Below are 19,437 nucleotides of genomic sequence, written 5' to 3' on the forward strand. Positions count from 1 at the left end.
AAAATAAAAAAAAAAAAAGCTGAGAAGTGTCTACCTCTAAACATGAGAAGGACATCATCTGGCAGCTCATTCTCTTGAATATTGTAGATGTTATAGAGTACATATATACAAAGAAAAAGGAAGTATCAGAGCACCTTTGCAAGAGATGGTACTGCCAACACTACCTCTAGTGTCTAATTAGCATTTGGGACGTAATTAGTTTATAAATATTCCTCCTAAGCTGAACCTTATTGTATGATGTGTCAGGCAAAGTTTTAATACATTTTCATGTAAATCAAAGTGGAATTCTTGATATAGAAATGTAAAGGTCACAGACCCATAATGCAAAGTTATGCCACATGTTATTTAGGATTTAAATTGCTGAGATTCCCTGGCTGGTTTTTAAAAGGTTAATATGTCTGCATATGCCTTTTAAAAAACAAAACCCAACACATAACTTCAGTAATTAGCTGCAAATCCCATTTACATGGTGCTATTTTATAACCTGCATTTTAATCCATCCTTATATTTAATGCTTTTTACAGCAGAATAAAAAGGTGGTGTCCATTCCTGTAGACAGATCTAACCCAGTGCAGAAGTAATCTACTGGGTACTCCAGTGGGTTTTCCAGACTGCCCTCAACGTTGTTGTTTTCACTGTGTTCTTGCCATACTACCTCATCTGATCTCACAAGTGCAAAGGGATGACTTGTCTCTACAGCTTAAGCCACATTACAGTGACTTACTGTGTTGCCAGTATTTTGTACAGCGGTTAGAAAGGATCAATTTAAATCTGCTTGAAGTGAAGTTCAACCAAGCCAAGTGCAAAGTTCTACACCTGGGTCGAGGCAACCCCAGGCACAGCTACAGGTGGTCAGAGCAGCCTGAGGATAAGGACTTGGGGGTGTTGGTCGATGAGAAACTGAACATGACCAGGCTTCAGTGTGCGCTTGAGCTCAGAAACCTCCTGTGTACTGGGCTGCATCAAAAGAAACGTGACCAGCAGGTCATGGAGGTGATCCTGCCCATCTACTCTGCTCTCATGAGACCACACTTGCAGCACTGGGTGTCCTCAACACAAGAAGGACATGGAGCTGTTGGAGCAAGTCCAGAGGAGGCCACGAGGATGATCAGGGGCTGGAGCATCTCCTGTCTGAAGGCAGGCTGAGAACATTGGGGCTGTTCAGCCTGGAGAAGCTGCATGGAGACCTCAGAGCAGCTTCCAGTGTCTGAAGGGGGCTATAAGGATGCTGGAGCGGGACTCTGCATCAGGGACTGGAGCGTTAGGACAAGGGGCGATGGGTTCCAACTGGAACAGGGGAAGTTCAGGTTGGATCTAAGGAACAAGTTCTCCCCCATGAGGGTGGTAAGGCACTGGAATGGGTTGCCCAAGGATGTTGTGAATGCTTCATCCCTGGCAGTGTTCAAGGCCAGGTTGGACACAGGGCTTGGAGCAAACTGCTCTAGTGGAAGGTGTCCCTGCTCGTGGCAGGGGATTGGAACTAGGTGATCTTAAGGTCCTTTCCAACCCAAACTGTTCTACGATTCTAAATACAAGGCTGCATTTCTGAGCTCTGTCAGAGTGGGAGCACGACTTGGGGTTTTGGGGATATCCTGTCCTTGTGAGACAGGAAGGCTCCAGCATCTGCTGCCCACCAGCAGCAGAGCAGACCTGAAAGCATCTGCTTTTTACAGAGGAGCATGTTACCCAAGGGAGATCTTCTTACTCTGCACAGCAAGATCTCGCATCAGGCAGGGATGAGGGGCATCACCACCATTCACAGAGGTCAGGATTTTACTTTTGTGGAAGGAAGCAGTCCTTTCCTCACACCAAATTCAGCCTGAAACAAGCCCAGGGGGACCCGATGACTCCCTGGGACTACCTCAAGTTGTTAATCAGTGAAGAAATCCTCCAGTGCTTGAGGGATCCCATGGTCGTGAGACCCTGGAGGGGTCTTCTGGCCATGACAAACAGGTTCAGGCTCCAAACCCCCCTGTGTACCTAACTCAGTGGGAGCACAGAGATACACTTGCTTGCTGAAATGGGATGCTGACCCATAGGGACAGACTGCAGCTCCAGATGTCAGCTCCAGAGCCTGCCCACTCCCCGGTGCCTACAGGAGATCAGTGGGATCAGTGGGACCAGCAGCTATGTCTGTAGAGGTAAGAATGGCAATGAGCTCAGATTCAAACAAGACGATGAACTGCCGTGCTTCATGCACTGCTGGGGAAGGAGGTGAGTGGCCTCTTTGCCAAAATAACAAGAACAAGAACAATTATTTACCTCAAAACCTGAAAGGGACGTCTAACAGTTCATTCTGTTGCCCCTTGCCAAAGTTGCAAAGTGAATAAGACGTATGGTCTTACAATAGGAAGTGTCAGGCTGTCTTGGCAATAGCTGGTACTGCCAAACCCACTTCTAGTATATCTTTGCCTTTGGAGGCTTAATTTGTCTGTCAATATTTCTCCTACATTGAATTTCATGGAGTGTCAGCCCAGAACTTAACACATTTCACATGCAAAATAAAATTGAATCATTATAAAGTTTGCAGTCTATCAGTTAGCTCCAAAAACAGCATCTCAGGTTTCTTGGGGAGGTAAAAGTAGTTTGTGTCCTTGGAAACAGCTGTTACCTGCTGTTCATTCCCCTAAGCATGAATTTTGCCATGGCAATGGAGGTTGCACTCATCTATTACTTGTTCTACAGAACAGTTTATTTTCTGGAAACTATATTGTGGAGAGCAAGAGAAGCAGGGTGAAGGAGGTGATCCTGCCCCTCTGCTCTGCTCTGGTGAGACCCCACTTGCAGCACTGGGTGCAGTTCTGGAGTCTCCAACACAAGAAGGACATGGAGCTGTTGGAGCAAGTCCAGAGGAGGCCACGAGGATGATCAGGGGCTGGAGCATCTCCTGTATGAAGACAGGCTGAGAACATTGGGGCTGTTCAGCCTGGAGAAGCTGTGTGGAGACCTCAGAGCAGCTTCCAGAGTCTGAAGGGGCCTATAAGGATGCTGGAGAGGAACTCTGCATCAGGGACTGGAGTGTTAGGACAAGGGGTGATGGGTTCCAACTGGAACAGGGGAAGTTTGGGTTAGATCTAAAGAAGTTCTTCCCTGTGAGGGTGCTGAGGCGCTGGCACAGGGTGCCCAGAGAAGCTGTGGCTGCCCCATCCCTGGCAGTGTTCAAGGCCAGGCTGGACACAGGGGCTTGGAGCAACCTGCTCTAGTGAAACGTGTCACTGCTTGTGGCAGGGGATTGGAACTGGATGAGCTTTAAGGTCCCTTTCAACCCGACCCAGTCTGTTATTCCATGATTTGGGCTCATTGTGTGCCTCATTTTTTTTTCCAGTAAGGCCATCAGTCTGCTCTGCTGGATGAATGTAGGAGTGTCACTGGGTGGTCTTCACTGTCTATCTGTAGTACTTAAGGCTTTCGGTGCCACCCTCTGTCTGAGAACAGCTTGCTCTGGTGGTGGTTCTTGGGGGAAGGTAGCAATGAATAGCATGCTGGAATGTTAAAACTGACCCAGCAGGTCCAGCAGCATGAATGATTCTGTTAAGTCTGACTAGAATCCAGCTTGTTCTATGTTGAAGTTATAAGGTCAACAGAAATAATACTATTATAAACTGTAGCCATAAAGTAAATAAAATCTGACTGGAAAGTGAGCTGTGTGAGCAATGTCACCTTGATACCTCCTTGGATATGCTCATTTCCTATTCACAGCCCCACATAAAGTAAACCCAGGCTTTCTGAAAACTTCTTTTGACCTCTTACCCAAAAGCAAAGTTTGAAAATAGGATTAAACATTGTCACCAGGGTAAATCAGGAGTCCTTACGGAAACAGTGACCTTTCTTGAGTAACCAGCTTGCTATCAGTTCCCATTTGGGCCCTGCCAGAGGGCACAGGTATCTTGGGAAATCCACAAGATCCATTTTCATTGTTTTCCAGTATGTCAAGAATTCCTTACAGAAGCTCAGCATTGTAAGAGGACGGGCTTTTCTATATTGGACTTTGCTGTAAAGCCTCAGAAGTGTTTTTCTGATTAAAAATAATTAGATAAATTCCTTGTCAAGTGCCATGATCATATATTAAAAATTCTTTAGTGCTGGGAAGGATGAAGTAGAGCTCTCCTTAGCTGCAAAGCAGGCCAAAGTTCCAGTGCCTTCGTCTTTCAAGATTTGTATCAGCTGATCATTTTTGCTGGCAATTGTAGACTGAAAAGTATGTAATTCCTCATGTTTGCTATTCGAGTAGGTCAGGATTCCAGAAGGACACATTTATACTTTTTTGTAGTAAATGAGTGCTGTCCTCTACCTTTTCTTTGTTGTTGTTGCATTCCTTTATGGGAAGCTTTAATTCAGGAAGAAAAATAAAGAAATCCAGGTTGGCAGAACATCTGTTTTGACAATCATAGAGTCCCAGACTGATTTGGGTTGGAAGGAACCTTAAAGCTCATCCAGTTTCACTCCCTGCCACGGGCAGGGGCACCTTCCACTAGACCCAGTTGCTCCAGGCCCCTGTGTCCAACCTGGCCTTCTTTGCTTATTTATTATTGTAAAGTTGATCTCTTCTCTGCCTTGCAACTTGCAAGTTTCACCATAGCACTTGGTCTTGGATTTTCAAACCTTTTGCATGGGAAAGATTTATAGAACTGGCTTCTCCTTTCACTGCTAGCATATTTTTGGATAGTTTTGTATTGTTGAAATGAGCAGACATTATTAACTCAACTGAGTGAACTTGCATATCTACAGGAGTTCTTTGGCAGCAATTAAAATTCAGATGGTTTGGATTGAATAAAGGTGCCAATTCCTTTACAAATTATGGCCGGCCTTTTTTCTTCAGTATTTGCTCTTTTTATTGCTTTGAATCTTTCATTAAAATTGCACTCATGTGACTAAATATCTTTTAGATATTAAAAATAACTAGTAAAACTTGGTAACTACAAGTATGTCAGTTTGCAGTCTGTGAATTGAAAGTCAAAGTCTTTGTGTACTGTAGTAACTCATCCTCCCTTCCCATCACAAACATTTATTTATTTATTCATGTATTTTTGTGCAAATACACGTCATGACATGATCTTTACCAGGAAAGGGATCATTGGGAGCATGTCTTTGTGCCAGTATTCAAAAGAGATGCTGAGCTATAAGTATTTCCACTAGAGAAATAGCTGAGGCCCAAAATTAAATGCATATGTCAGAATATCCTTCCTTGACTTGCTTTGACATTGAACATAAACCCTTCAAGTGAGTGTTAGCACAAAGTACTAAACTTCTGGAAAGCAAAATCTGCCTGTATTTCTATATGTTTTAATGTTATTTTTGGCTGATAGCTGGCATACTCCTATTCTTTCTGATCACAGAATGCACAAGAGGTGATGGGCCACATGCTGTAGGGCCCACTATCTGACAGTTGTTCAGCAGACATGAACCAGCATTCTCAAGTTTCCCACATGAAACACAGATCCAAGACTTGGCCTTCTTTTATTAAGTGATGACTTCTGCAAAAAGCAAGACCCACATTATTTCTGTCTGAGGCCAAGCTGTCCTGTTCCCATGTCTTCTGTCAACTTTTATCCCAATAAGATTGCCCTGTTCTTCTGAGCAGAGTGGCCCAGGTGTTAATCTGATACCTTGTCAGTTGTTTTATATCGCCTGGACTTGGAGTTTGAAACTACTACTCATGCTGCATGTGTACTAGGATCATGTCTGGAATAATGTGGTATTCAGTATGAGTGATCGTGTTATAGGCAGTAAAATGAAGAATAGTGTTTCCTGTGAGGAACCTAAACAAATAGGATTATTCATCATAATCTATACAGGGCATCATAGGAGATGCTTGAAGGACTGAAGCCCAAGGTTTTAATGTGCATAAGGACTTTTATAGAAATGCTTTAAATAATTAAATGCCATTTATTTTAATGCATCTTTAATGGTGTTTTGTCATTCAGAAGTTGTCTATTCTCTGGGTTTTACACAAAGATGAAATATTCAAAAGATTAATCTTACATTTCATCAGAATTTCATTTGACTTTGTAGATTGAAGTTTTCCCAGGCTGACCTTTACGCAAACATCTTGAGACTCTACAGGTGGAGTAAATATTTAGAAAATAATGCTGTATATTGCAGAAATTGTGAATTGAGAATTAAGTTTTGAGAGGTGGTCTTAAATTTAAGTGCCTGGGAGTTCATGAGTGCAAATATTAGAATTTACATCAAGTACATGCAGTCACACAGGTTTGTATGTTAATCCTGTGCTGAGTTTAAAAAGAGTAAAGGTCTTATACATGAAATAAAAGTGAGTCTTATTTCAATGTGTGACACCTATTTCCATGGTAGTAACATTACATGATTCTTGCCAGGTGAGCCCCCAGTCCCAAGCATGGTCCATAACTTCATGGATATAAATCAGATGTTAGAAACCCCCACTTATTGTATCTCTGAGACCTGTATAAGCAAGAATGACATGAGGTGTCAAAGCTGGTAATACTATTAATTTAAAGGCTCATGATATATCTGGTGTAACTGTGGTTTTGAAGAGTGAAGGCAAACTATGTGTAAGTACAGTGAGTACACTTTCGAACTTCTGTATGCTCCTCTTGCTGAAAGAATGTCTCTAGATAACTACTAAAAGGCACATATTCTCCCTATCTTCCTTCTTTCCGTGTGATGACATATGTTTGGAGTAGAACACTAATAACTTTCTTATTGTGACTGGCTGTGTCCTTCCAGAAATCTAAGCAACAACAAGATCAAGGAGATCCGAGAAGGCACGTTTGACGGAGCTTCAGGAGTACAGGAGCTGATTCTGACGGAGAATCAACTGGAGTCAGTGCATGGACGGATGTTTCGAGGCCTCACAGGGCTAAAGACATTGTAAGTGCAAAGACCTGGCTTTCTCAGTTCCTCTAAGTTGAGTGGAGTGCTCAAGTTCAGCAATGCCTGCTAAAATATCTGCCTCTAGACAACAAGCTACAAGGCAGGGTCTTGCATCACTGTCATGAAGTCTTTGGTATGTTTCTAGCCCTGGGTATGTTTGAGGTTTATCTGCTATTTCTGTAAAAAAAGCAGATTTTCAAAAATTTCAGGAGTAACATGATGGTGAAATTCATGGTCAAACGGGGGCACCTTTAATCATTTAAAACTTCTATTGTTTTGTTATCTCCCATGGAAACAAGGCATGTAGGAACACATTTGCTATTTCTTAACCCATCCTTCCACTCAGCCTCCACCCAAATTGGAACTATTGGTCTGCTTAAACCAAACCCCAGAGTAGGCTAGGAGCCTAAAAGATTTTTAATATCCTACAAACTGTAAGAAATCAGTAGGTAAAAGAAAGACTCAAGTTATTACCGCCACCAAAACAGGTAGAGCTAAACAGCTTCAGGGCAGGCATAAGCAAACTGTTACAGGTCCTGCTGACAGAGGGTAGCTGGCCACTCACTCTGCACCAAGTGTAGTAGCCTACAAGCACAGGTACGGCTCTGGACTAGCCACAGCATGCTCTTTCTTGCCCACACCAAGTACCATAAAAATGGTGTGGGTATACTATTCATGTGGTTGTGGGTGGGGAGAGTGTGAAGAAGACACAGATTCCAAATGCATAAGAAATCAGTTTGGTATTACTTTTGTGCTTAGACAACTGCTCTAACTTCTTTCTGAGAATTAACATGTAAACTCATAGTTCCTAACACTAATTTATCTTCGTGTTAATAGTTACATTGGAAGAGGAATCATAATCAAGATTTCAAGATGATGTTTAATCCACCCCATCCACCATCCTGAGAAGCAGTCAGGGGCTAGGCTTCTGGTGACAGCAAAGACTCGTGCCAGACAGTATCTATGCTGTGTACATAAAAAATACATCTCTTGCATAGTCTTCCCTGCTGTGGGAAGAAAGCACTTGACTAGGTGGATGCTGTCAGTAAATAGACTCTAGGAATCAAATGCAATTTAAAATCTGTGATTTATTCATTAGCAACAAATACTTATGTTACAGAATATGGTGGCATGATTACTTCAGTCCCTACTCAAGTGTAAAACGAAGGTTTCCCTTCAAGGACTTTGGCCTGTAGTGATGAATAGGGAACTTTTCATTTGCTGTTCCTTTAACATTTTTTCTGTGGTTACAGCCATCTGTTCTTTAATTTAACGGATGCACTTTAGGAAGGGATTTGAAAATAGCGCCCCTAGATACTAAATTAATTTTTATACTGTAAAGCAGCCTGTGGCAGTGCTCCTAAACAAAATTTGGCATTTTTTAATAAAAAGATGCTTAACATTCAAGCTATCCTGCTGACCTGACCTACATTTCCCCCCAGCCCATAATGCAGTCTAAATATACACAGCATGATATGAGGATCTGTAAGTATAAGTTTTCCTTCAGGAAGGGCACACAGTGCACTGTGAACCATGATTCGAAACCAAAGGTTTTGGCTTGAGGAATAGATATTTCTATCCATTAACTGACTTTCTTTGAGCATTAAGATTGTGATCTTTTATAAAGAGGCCCCACTGGACAGAGTCATGGTCCAGTTTTTAAAAGACTGTTTCCTGACATGTAGTAAAGCACTGTGCAAGATTGACATCCAAATTAGGTCATCCCATCTTGCACAACTACTGTCTGATACTTTACATACAGAACTGAGATGTTTCCTAGAGTTGCTAAGGCCTTACTTCTATTTACTACCGCCTTCATTTTAGAGCTTGTGGTGTTGACCAGGCTTTCAGGCAGCTTAGTATGCAAGGTGTGTGGGTCTGAGTCCTGCAATGCTTTTCTGGCACAATTTCACTCCAGTTGCAAGACCAGAACTGTTGAGACCGTGGAGCCTGTGATGGTAAATGTACTTCTCTAGGTACATTGATTTACTGTTCTCTAACAGTAAATCAAAAGCAATGTTACGTTCAGGTCTTAAACACTGAGTGTTTGTGATTACGCTGTGAATTTCTTCCCAGCCGTATCTAATCTCTCTTTGGTATTTTTCAAGTATCTATTGATGTAGCATCTGAGTGCCCATCTGGTGGATACCAATCTGAGATTTAAATCTGGACTTCTAAGGGAGCCTGAGTTTTCATTGTTCACTGCATGAATCTGATACCAGGGAATTAACCAGGATCAATTCACTGGAACAGCAGCATGAGCTGCATATATTTTGTGGATTTTCCATAGTATGCTTTAATTACTGGGTAATTTTTCACCTAAGTAGGAATATCACACCAGTGTAACGATGTTTACAGCCCCAGATGTTGATTGGCATGGAGTGTAACAAATAAACGTGAGCTTTTTTGCAATAGAGTGAAACAAGATACTACAGCCTTTCAGATTAATTGGGCTTTATTGTCGAGTTCATTGTTACCATAACAACTCAGAGAGATCTATCATCCAAAACATGGCACTGATTCATCTGATACAAACATTAAATGAAGACTAATTTATAGTATGGTTACTGCTTTCTGTCTTGTCAATTAATGAATATAATGACATTTCAAAGCGTGTGTTAGGTCTGGAATTCTTTCCTAAGCTATTCCTTGATTTTTGCTGAGGATGCTGTTTCCTTCCATAGTTACGCAGTGTGGATTACAAAAAACATCCACCACAGGAGTAGATGGGATGCAGCCAGTATTGTGATTGTCACACATTTCTGGCAGTCTTTCTCAACTGATCTCTGAAACACCTCTTCACTTACTCTCAGATATTTACTAAATGAAGACTTCAGGTTTTATTTCAAGGTTGCCACTAGTCGTAATTTTAACTGCATCCTACTTTGAGATGTGGATCATCAGCCTCTAATGTTGTGTGGAAGAAAGGCATTTTAAATTCATGAGACAATGTTTACGTAAATGTAGCCCTCCTATGACTGTGTTGTACTTCAGTAATCAATAAAAATAAAGCACAGTGCTTGCCAAAGCATTCATTGGTGCCCTAGATAAAGGACCTCTTATCCTGAAATCATACACCACCATCATCGCCATCTCATCACCCCCATAGTTCCTAATTCCCTGTTTTAATCCTTGCAGGATGCTGAGGAGCAACTCTATCAGCTGTATAAACAATGACACCTTTGCTGGACTGAGCTCAGTGAGGCTTCTTTCTCTGTATGACAATCACATCAGCACTATCACCCCTGGAGCCTTCAGCACATTAGTCTCTTTGTCTACAATGTAAGTTGTCTTGTTACAGTATGAACATGGCATGATGCTGTTATCCTGTGCTTTTGCAAAATCAAACTACTTATTGTTAATATGCAGAAAACCTCATTTAGGGAAAATGCAATTGCAGGTTTGGAGGATTCAAGGTGGGATTTAGGAAAACAGTTGAAAAACATCAGAATTGCTTCAGCTGAAGTGGCTGAAAAGACTTGGAGGCTGCCAGGCTGGGGCAGGTGACTCTTGTGCTGTGTCGTAGCTTATTCAATGCACAGCAGAAGTTCATGTAAAAGAAGCTCTGCAGCTTCAGAAGTCCGTAGCTTATCACACACTTTAGCTCCCTGAAGCTGCTTTAGTTTCAGTAGAGTCTAATTTTGTAAGAACAGCTTTCTTGGATTTCAGTTAAATTAGTTAAATATCAGAAGAAATCTACCAGCTAATGCTCAGATTTTCAGAAGAGCTTAAGAGGACAAAATACTCAAGTCCTGCTGATTTGAAAATCCCATTTTAAGTTGTTCTGATAAGTCTCCATCCTCCTTTGAAGTACTTTCCTTGCTTCTTAAATATGTTTACATGCTTTCTGTAGTGTGTCCATTGTAATAAAGTGCAGACTGATAAATATGGAATGAAAGTCTGCCCTTTGTTTCCAGCTGTGAATGGGGCCCCTGATGTTGCTGTTAATGGAAGTTGTCTGACCTGAAAATACACCCTGATTGTCCAGTCAAAATAAACTGTTGGTGCTACTGTATTTCAGGTTTTGAAAGCACTCCCCCCCGTCATGTTTGGAGGAAAAATGTAGTGTTAAATCTCAGCTACTTTGTTGCTTATACTTTCATTCTGTTACAACTTTTTACCAGCAAATCGTCTCTCATTTTGGCATTAGCTTCATACACCATAAAGAACTTTTCTTCCATTTACTTTCTGTAGTCCCAAAAGCCTCCCTGAAATTGATGGTCAAAGAGAGAGACACAACCAGACTCATTTTATTGACTGTTTTCAAGTCACTGTTCAAAGCAAGTGCTACTTGCTGAAAGCTTGTTCTCCCTGTGCTGCAAGCAGTGCCTTCCTGCTGCTCCTGCACTTGCATCCTTAATAGCTGTGACTCTGAATCAGTCTATAAAGTCCCTACTTTGTTTGCATAGAAGCTTATTTGTCATGTTTTGTTAGAAGATAGCCCATTTTCTTCTATTTTCAACTGTGGATAAAGATTATGATAATTTCTAACAACAGCAATTAGAGCTGCTGTTAATGAGAATGCCTTGCTTTGGCAATGATTTCTAATCATGCTGGTCATGGCAGGTTCCTAGCTGTGTCTTGATGAAAAAGTTTGTTCTTTGACACATTTTCACCCTGTGCATGATCTACAGGCAGGAGAAGGGATGCTTTTCACTTCTGTAGGCATTTGTTTAAGGCCATAGTGCTATTTCACATATAAATGCAAAATTCGGATGTGTTCATTTCCCAACATTGCTCCACTGTAGGTGGATGTATTAGATGACAACACGACTGAAGATAGATAGTATGACTGCTTTTCCTGTTCAACCCACACTTTGGGAGTTAATCGGGTATTGTAATGACTTATTTTTGCATCTATTAATGTGAGCCAGAAATTCATACAAAGTTTAACATTTCCATTTCTATCTTGGCATATTTACAGCGCTAAAAACTGTTGCTCCTTTTGTTGTTGCTCTTTGTGAGTCAGCCTCATGCATATTATCAAAACACAAATAGCTCTGGAAATAATGCTCTGATGAATGGTTATCAGTAGAGGAAGAACTTTATTTTGTAAGTTATTGGTTAAAAAAAAGGAGGTTTTTATTTGTTACTAGTAAAACTAGATAATGTAGCATTCGAATTTGAAGTGTGCCTGCACTTCCGCATACAAAGAGTTCAGGCATGTCTTTCAGTCCTTACCACACTCAAGGGGGCATATTTGCAAGCAGAACTGATTTTCCATGAGTTATTATTCTGATAGCTGCATGGAGCTAGAATGAGAACTGATTCATCAGAATGACATGAAACTATTCTAGAATAAATGTAACCCAAATTGCAGGGTACATTTTCAACCTAATTTCAATAGTATGCAGATGGGTTTCAGTATGTTTGTCTAACAAGTCACTAGAATCTATTTAAATCGTTAATATTCTATGGTTTCTTTGCAGTTTTTAAGAGACATTTGCAGTTGGATATGCATATTTCATTCCTCAGGACTTCTGTTTCCCCATGATTTTAGAAATATGGCTATGTCCTTGAGTAAACACTTGTGAATTTAATGTTAGTACAACATCTTTGCTAAAAGCTTGATTGCTTCGCTTCTGTTTGAATGGTTAAATCACTGCCTTACATGTAGGAACTCTGATTACTAATGATCAAGTTTTATAACAATTTGTCTACCCAACATTACTGCGTGTGACCTGAGAACTCCACTTGAATAGCCAGATTCTAAAATTAAGCTTTTGCAAGTAATTGGTCTATCAGTTGCTTTTCAAGTAGGGAATCTCTTGTCCCACATGATCCTTTGTAGAGAGCCTTGATCTTACATTATTTCCAAAAGTTGCATCACAGTCTTGCCATGGGAAGTACACAAGGACATGTTTGAACTTCATACTACATTAAAGCAACAAATCAGTCTGCAGTTGGAGAAAAAACAAAATCTAGGTGTTGCTAAAATGCGTAAAGCTACACCAGAAGGATGTGTGTAACACGTGACAAGAGAAATTTGTCCTTTTTTACCCAGAATTGCTTGGATTTCAAACCAGAACATTTCTTTCTCTATTTATTAATTTTATATGTAAAACCTGATTTCTTAGTTCCTAAGAAAAGCATAATCCAAATTCTAATCTAAGGATTTAATAAATTTTAGGTCATGTGTTAACCTGTGTTTGCCAAGAAGAAAGTCAGGGTTTGTGGATCCTTACTGCCAGCCTCCGCTCTGTAGAAAGGGGCCATTACTGTTCAGATGGGAGCATTTTCTGATTTACCGTTTGAATTCTTTTGAGAGTTTTTGCTGTGTCCCAGCAAGTCACTCTCTAGATGTGCAAAATGTTCTTTACATTCAGAGCTGCTGGTTTTCCACAAACACCTGCTGCTTGTTTTCAACTGCGGAATAGTTCATTTTAATGGATTTGTGTCACAGAAGTTGTTGTGTGAATATGATCTCACTTGCTTCCATCAGTGGAACAAGTGGCCTTTGAAGCATTGGTTCACTTAGCGTTGGAGGTTTGAACATTTGGTTTGAACACTCTGCGCATGCCAAAGTGTGTCAGTATGGAAAATATACAAGGCATCCTGCATGTGTTCTTATGGATTAAAGAAAATGGAAAACAATTCAGAAGGAAAGTAACTAGAATTAGAGTAATCCTTTCAGGACTTATCTGCACATTCTGCTTGAAAGCTCTGATGAAACCTATTAATTTCTCACCTTTATACTGCAAGTTAGCCTTACTTTCAAACCCTAGTCAGCATGAAGGAGGTTGAGTATTTTCATTACAGAACATTATGCTGGGTTTTCTCCTGCCCCCAGTTCTCCCTCTACACAATGTACAACAGTCTGTGCTTGATCCACATGTAATTACACATCTGGAGCTCCAGGCTAGTGCAGTGATTGAAGTACGCTCTTTTACAATGCAGAAAGCAGCTGTAAATCATATTGTGGGTATGTGCCGCTGGCCTAGAACCGATGGAATTTAAGACCTGCTTTGGCTTTGTTTTCTTGCTGCCACACCTCAACTGTGTCGTATGTTTTTGTCTTCAACAGCATTGTTTTATGAAGGAATTGCTTGGCTGAAAACCTACGTGTTTAGGTTTGTAAAAGTATGTTGCAAGTGAAGACTTACAAGGTCTTTGGCTACTCCACCTGCATTTGAAGTGCCTGTTTCTTTAAGGCCTTATTTTTTTTTTTGTCTTTAAGATATGATGTGCTTTAGAGAAATTCCATTATCATCTTTTGTCTGTACTACCAAAATAACAACTCTTGGACATACTCAGATATGATGTGAGAATTCCATCGGTGTTGGTTTAGATACTTCATTTACCATACATGGAGCTCTGACAGCTCGTTTTTCTTCAATGAGGCAACCTCAAACTAAGGCTATTGATTCCCCCTGTCTGTATACATTATATAGTCAGCCTTATGGGTTTTTTACAAGGAACATCAGCCTCTTTCCTTCATCTGAAGTTTAGTGACAAAATCCCTTACACAAAAGTTATGGATAGGCATTTCAGTACAGGACTCCAGGAAAGTGTTTTTCCAAGACACTCAGCACTACTTCTAGTTAGCTTAGAAAGATGGATGCTTAAAATAACTCTCACACTCATCGAAAGGATCACAGGCTATTAAGAAATAGAAATGAATAATATCTTTTATATACTATCTATGATACAGGTGCTCTACTGAGAAACTTGCTGTACGTCTACTTTTGCATGGCTTAAAACAGGGTGGACAGGGCTTCCCTTTTTTAAACTCTGCTAACCCAAGCTGAGTTAAGAATCCATCCCTCTCACAGAGGGTGTCAGATGGTTGTTTTGGGTACTGCACAGCACAGTTGCAGCGAGGCTGCAACGAGGGTAGATTGCAGTGAATCAGCCAGTAGAGCAGATTCTGACTGTAGAAAGCTTTGTAAGAAGTGGTCTAAGATAACAGTGCTGCTTTTTATATGTATATTTGTGCATACAGAGTGCTATCTTTACTGTTTCAATAGGAAACCCAAATTCAGGTTGCCAGTGGCTACCTCTGGCACTGGTTTGTATGGACTGTAATACAGGTGAGTGGGAAGCATGAGCACACTGGGGCCAGGACCAGTGTGCTAAGCCACATGGGGAGTGGTACATGTAGCTCAGTGTTAAACTTTTCCATGGCATTACCCCAAGTGATCCTGTTGAAAATCATGCATTTGTGGGTGCAATGTGTGAGGTGAGTTTGACTTGCATGTGAGTGGTAGCTTGGGTTGAAATCCACTGTAAATACAGCCCTGATAGTGGTGTCAATATCTCTAAATATTAGTTGTAGCAGTGTGTATTTTGGTTTATAAACATATATATATGCATATTTTTTAATTACAACCCTAGTCCTAGTCTGAAGCCTGCATAGAACTTCCCTGATCTGTAGAAAAGAGGAGGATCTCAGAGAAACAGATGTCAGGAAAAAGCTTGGATTTGGAACCCATCATCTTTATGTAGGTATTTCTGTATTTCTGTATGTTCATGTTTGATGCAATTATGTTTTGTTCCATTTCAGTAATTTGCTGGCTAACTCCTTTAATTGTAACTGCCATTTGGCCTGGCTGGGAAAATGGTTGAGGAAGAAGAGAATTGTCAGTGGAAATCCACGCTGCTTGAAACCCTTTTTCTTAAAGGATATTCCAATCCAAGATGTAGATGTCCAGGACTTCACCTGTGACGGTAAGAAAAAACAGTTCTTCAGAAGTATGATCATGTTGGCACCTTTGTGAGCACTGATGAGGAAGAGAGCCATCTAGAGCTGAAGAGATCATTGTTCCCTACCTGGAGTTCATTTTAGTTCTTGATTTCCAGCTTCTGAATTTCTACTTATCTACGCCTAAATATAAGAACAAATTTATTCTAGACAAATGCTCTCCTTTGTGTAATCCTGGTGTGATCCTGGCCCTTCCTCCCACTTCCTTATTCATACACTTCGTTAAAACTGTGAAGCCAGCGGGAACAGTGCTTGCTTGGAAAGTCTTTTAGTTCTGGATACTGTTCAGTTTCACCAATAACAAGTGTGAATACAGGGAAAAAAAAGTGGTTCATCAGTAGCAGTCATTTTTCTCCTTCTTAGTAGCTGGTGCAGTGCTGTGTTTTTGACTTTCAGCCTGGGAACAACACTGATAACACCGATGTTTTTAGTTGTTGCTCAGTAATGTTTACTCTGACCAAGGACTTTTCAGTCTCATGCTCTGCCAGAGAGGAGGGGAAGCCAGGAGGAAGCAGAGACAGGACGCCTGACCCAAACTGGCCAAAGGGGTATTCCATACCACAGCACGTCATGCCCAGTATATAAACTGGGGAGGAGTTACCTGCAAGGCCCAGATCGCTGCTCGGGTCAGGCTGGGTATTGGTTGGTGGTTGGTGAGCTATTGTATCCTCTCCTCTTGTTATTTCCCTTATCATTATTATTGGTAGCAGCAGTGGTTTGTATTATACCTTAGTTACTGGAGAGCTGTTGTCTCAACCCATGGGAGTTACATTCCTCTGATTCTCCTCCCCATCCCTCCGGGAGCAACAGGGGGAAGAAAGGTTGGGGAGTGAGTGAGCAGCTGCGTGGTTCTGAGTTACCGGCTGGGCTTAAGCCACGATAGTATTTGAAATGACTCAGTGATGCTTTGCTGAATCCATATAGATTTTACAAAAAAAAGAAAAAGAAAAATCCTGACATTTCTTTCATTCTCCAGGTAGTTCTTTGTCTTCTGATCAAGTAGATTTTAAAGAGAATAGTAAGGAGAAAAACTGACTGATAACTGCATGACTAACTTGACTTGCAGGCTGTGATTGCCTGTTAAGACCAGATATGGTGGAACTGCAGTTAAGTCATAGCTCTACAGAGACCATGAGGGTGATAGAAGTTTCCTACTTAGAGTGGAAATGAATTCCTGTCCCAGTTGTGCAATCTGGCAACAGGCCCTGGAGCTTGGGCTCAGAGCTCTAAGGACTCCAGTTTAGTCAGTAAAGAATTATTTTATTTTACTTCAGGAGAAATAAATAAATCAATCCTAGCCCACAGAATGACATTCCACACTTGGGAGCTTTCACTATCATAGAGTCACTCAGACAGCCGTGGTGAATGGAAGGTAGATGGTGACAGGGTGTAACACACGGAGCTTAGGGGAAAATTGAATATGCTGAAGAAACATTCTCTTCCTGCAGGTTTATGAAAGACTTAGGCTGGTTGTGCTCCTCCATCCCTCTGAGTACAAACAATTCCCTACCCATACATTGGTGGGTAATTTTGTTATCTTGCATCAGGATTTGCAGTCTTATTCTATCATCTCAGTGCTCATGAGCACTTCCAGCAGAGCAAAGGAAACAGATCTGTCTCAATTAGTCCTTGCAGGGGTTAAAACAAAGTTAAAGCAAGCTGGTGTGTGCTCATGGGTTGAAGCACTGTGTCTCCATGCAGGTCAGCTCAGGCTGCCTGCACTCACCAGCAGTTGTGCGGTTCCTCTCACTGTCATCTAGAGAATGTGCCACTAAGTGTTTCCTTTCGTACACATCATGGCACTGTAGCATGCATTTGCCTTATGCTTTGCAAAGCCTGTTGCTTTTAGGGAAAATGCATGCTTTAATGTTCTTAACTTCAAAGAGTTGGTTTCTTCTGCAGAAAGCCCATTGTTCTTCTGTTACAAGATTTAATCTGCTGTTTATGGACCTTTGAAACCACTTTTGGAGAAAGTAGATATTTTTATGTCTGCACAGATGGATCACCAGCAGTTGGAAGTATGCTGCTCAGTTTGTTCTTTGCCTGGTTATCCTTGTCAAAAACAATGAGGTTTTACAATTCAGATGATAAATGAAGTGCCAGGCTGACTTTAAAAAGGAAAAAATAAACAGCTAAAAAGCTGAATTTAAAAAAGATCCTCCTAAAGCAGAGTAGATAGCAGATGTCTTCTGTCTAGATGAATTTAAGGCCAATGTTCTGGTCAAGTTCTGCATTTCATCTAGTACATTGGAGCTGGGGGAGGATTTGGGATTCACATAACTGATTTTACTGTAATTTGCAAAACTAGAGAGAAGTAGACATTCCTTGGAAAAAAACATTCATTGGAAAATCTATTTATTTGGGTTTTGAACCATTGTTCATGTTGCCTGAAGAATGTGTATGAAGGCAGCTTGATCCAAAGCATTGGATCTACTTTATTGTGATGATTACCCTGGATGCAGGGATGTTCCACCTTGGTCCTCATAAGCAGTTGTCTTCAAGGTGCATGACTTTGGGCTGTAAAGCTGCCTTCCTAATGCTCCGTTTCTCTTCCACTGCAGGTAATGAAGAAAGCAGCTGCTTGCTTTCACCTCCCTGCCCTTCCCAGTGTACCTGTGTGGACTCAGTGGTACGCTGCAGCAACAAAGGGCTGCGGATATTGCCCAAAGGAATTCCCAAAGACGTGACTGAGCTGTAAGTTACCTTTTACACAGCTTCATTCGTGAGAAGTTAATGAAATTACATCATAGTGAGGCTTTGTAGATCCTTGGGGTTTTCACCTTTGACTTCAGCGACTGGTGTTTTGTGCTTTGGTGCTTTCCATATGTTTTCGCTGTTATTTTTATATTTGTCCCTTGACTGAATACATTGCTCTATAATGGGAACAGAGTTTATCTATCCTTGTACCTATTAATTCTGTGTGCAGGGAACAAATGCATATATGAGTTTCAAATAATGCTGTAGTGCTTCTGAAAAGCCCAAGCTCACAACAGGCAATTTGAAAGGATGATGAAAGTATATTCCTGACTTACCCAGCTGTGAGCTAATTATCCTCTGAGGAGGTTAAAAAAAGGGGAAAAGAAAGCCAGTGGTGGAAACAAACAATGAATTCTTTCCTCCAAACCTCATGAAATGGCTAAAATATCAGATAATTACGTTAAATTGTAAAGTAAATTCATCCTAGTTGAGAGCCGTCTTTCTAGTTGTCTTTTTCATCTACCCCTCGCTATGACTTTATACTGGATTTTGGTTCTTTCCATGGAAAGAAAACACACTGGTGGAACTGCTTGGCTTAACAGTTGGCAATAGAAACACTGAGCTTTTCCCCTTCAGGTCCTTATTCAAATCTATCCCAGGTGAGTCGTTACTGAAACTAGTTACAATCTCATCAACATTTCTATGTGAAAGTACTTGGTTGAGTTAGTTGGTATGTTCAGTGAATTTTGTAATGAATTATAATCTGATTCTGCCATTTTTTTGTGTCTAGTATTGTTTTTACTCTTTAGTAACAAGGCAGCTGGTGAATGAAGTGCATATTTTAATCTCTTCACGGTGGGAGAATGAAGTTTGCTCTGTTTTTACTGGTGGTGTAGTCAAATATAAGACTGTTGCTGAGTGAGGAGCATATGTCCTTGAGACACTGTTGACCAGGGCATGGTTAATACTGGTTTGAATTAAAAGATAAGTCCTGGCCTGGCCTGCATTCCCTTATATATTTCCATCAGTGATAAAAAGCCTGCAAGGTGGTTTCTGCTCTGTTCTTGTTCAGGTTTCATTGCATTCAAATATGACTTGCCAACAGTAAGATCTCACAGATGTTACTTTGATTGCCACTGCCACATGAGAAGTTTTTCTATTTCAGTTTTGCATATTGAGTTTTACTG

General features: G+C 40.9%; 1 protein-coding gene across 1 annotated transcript in view; it reads left to right on the plus strand.

Moving 5' to 3' along the window:
• The window catches only part of LOC104407486 (slit homolog 3 protein-like), a gene marked incomplete at its 5' end in the record, with an annotated part of 141,439 nt that overhangs the window by 105,970 nt on the left and 16,032 nt on the right, over positions 1-19,437 (plus strand). The window contains 4 exons of the mRNA XM_010016787.1: positions 6,706-6,849; positions 9,991-10,134; positions 15,356-15,519; positions 18,115-18,247. Of these exons, the coding sequence (XP_010015089.1) occupies positions 6,706-6,849; positions 9,991-10,134; positions 15,356-15,519; positions 18,115-18,247 (585 nt within the window). The remainder of the gene's footprint in view (positions 1-6,705; positions 6,850-9,990; positions 10,135-15,355; positions 15,520-18,114; positions 18,248-19,437) is intronic.

The sequence above is a fragment of the Nestor notabilis genome, unplaced genomic scaffold (genome assembly GCF_000696875.1).
Source record: "Nestor notabilis isolate BGI_N333 unplaced genomic scaffold, ASM69687v1 scaffold4396, whole genome shotgun sequence".
In the NCBI taxonomy this organism is placed as follows: domain Eukaryota; kingdom Metazoa; phylum Chordata; class Aves; order Psittaciformes; family Psittacidae; genus Nestor; species Nestor notabilis.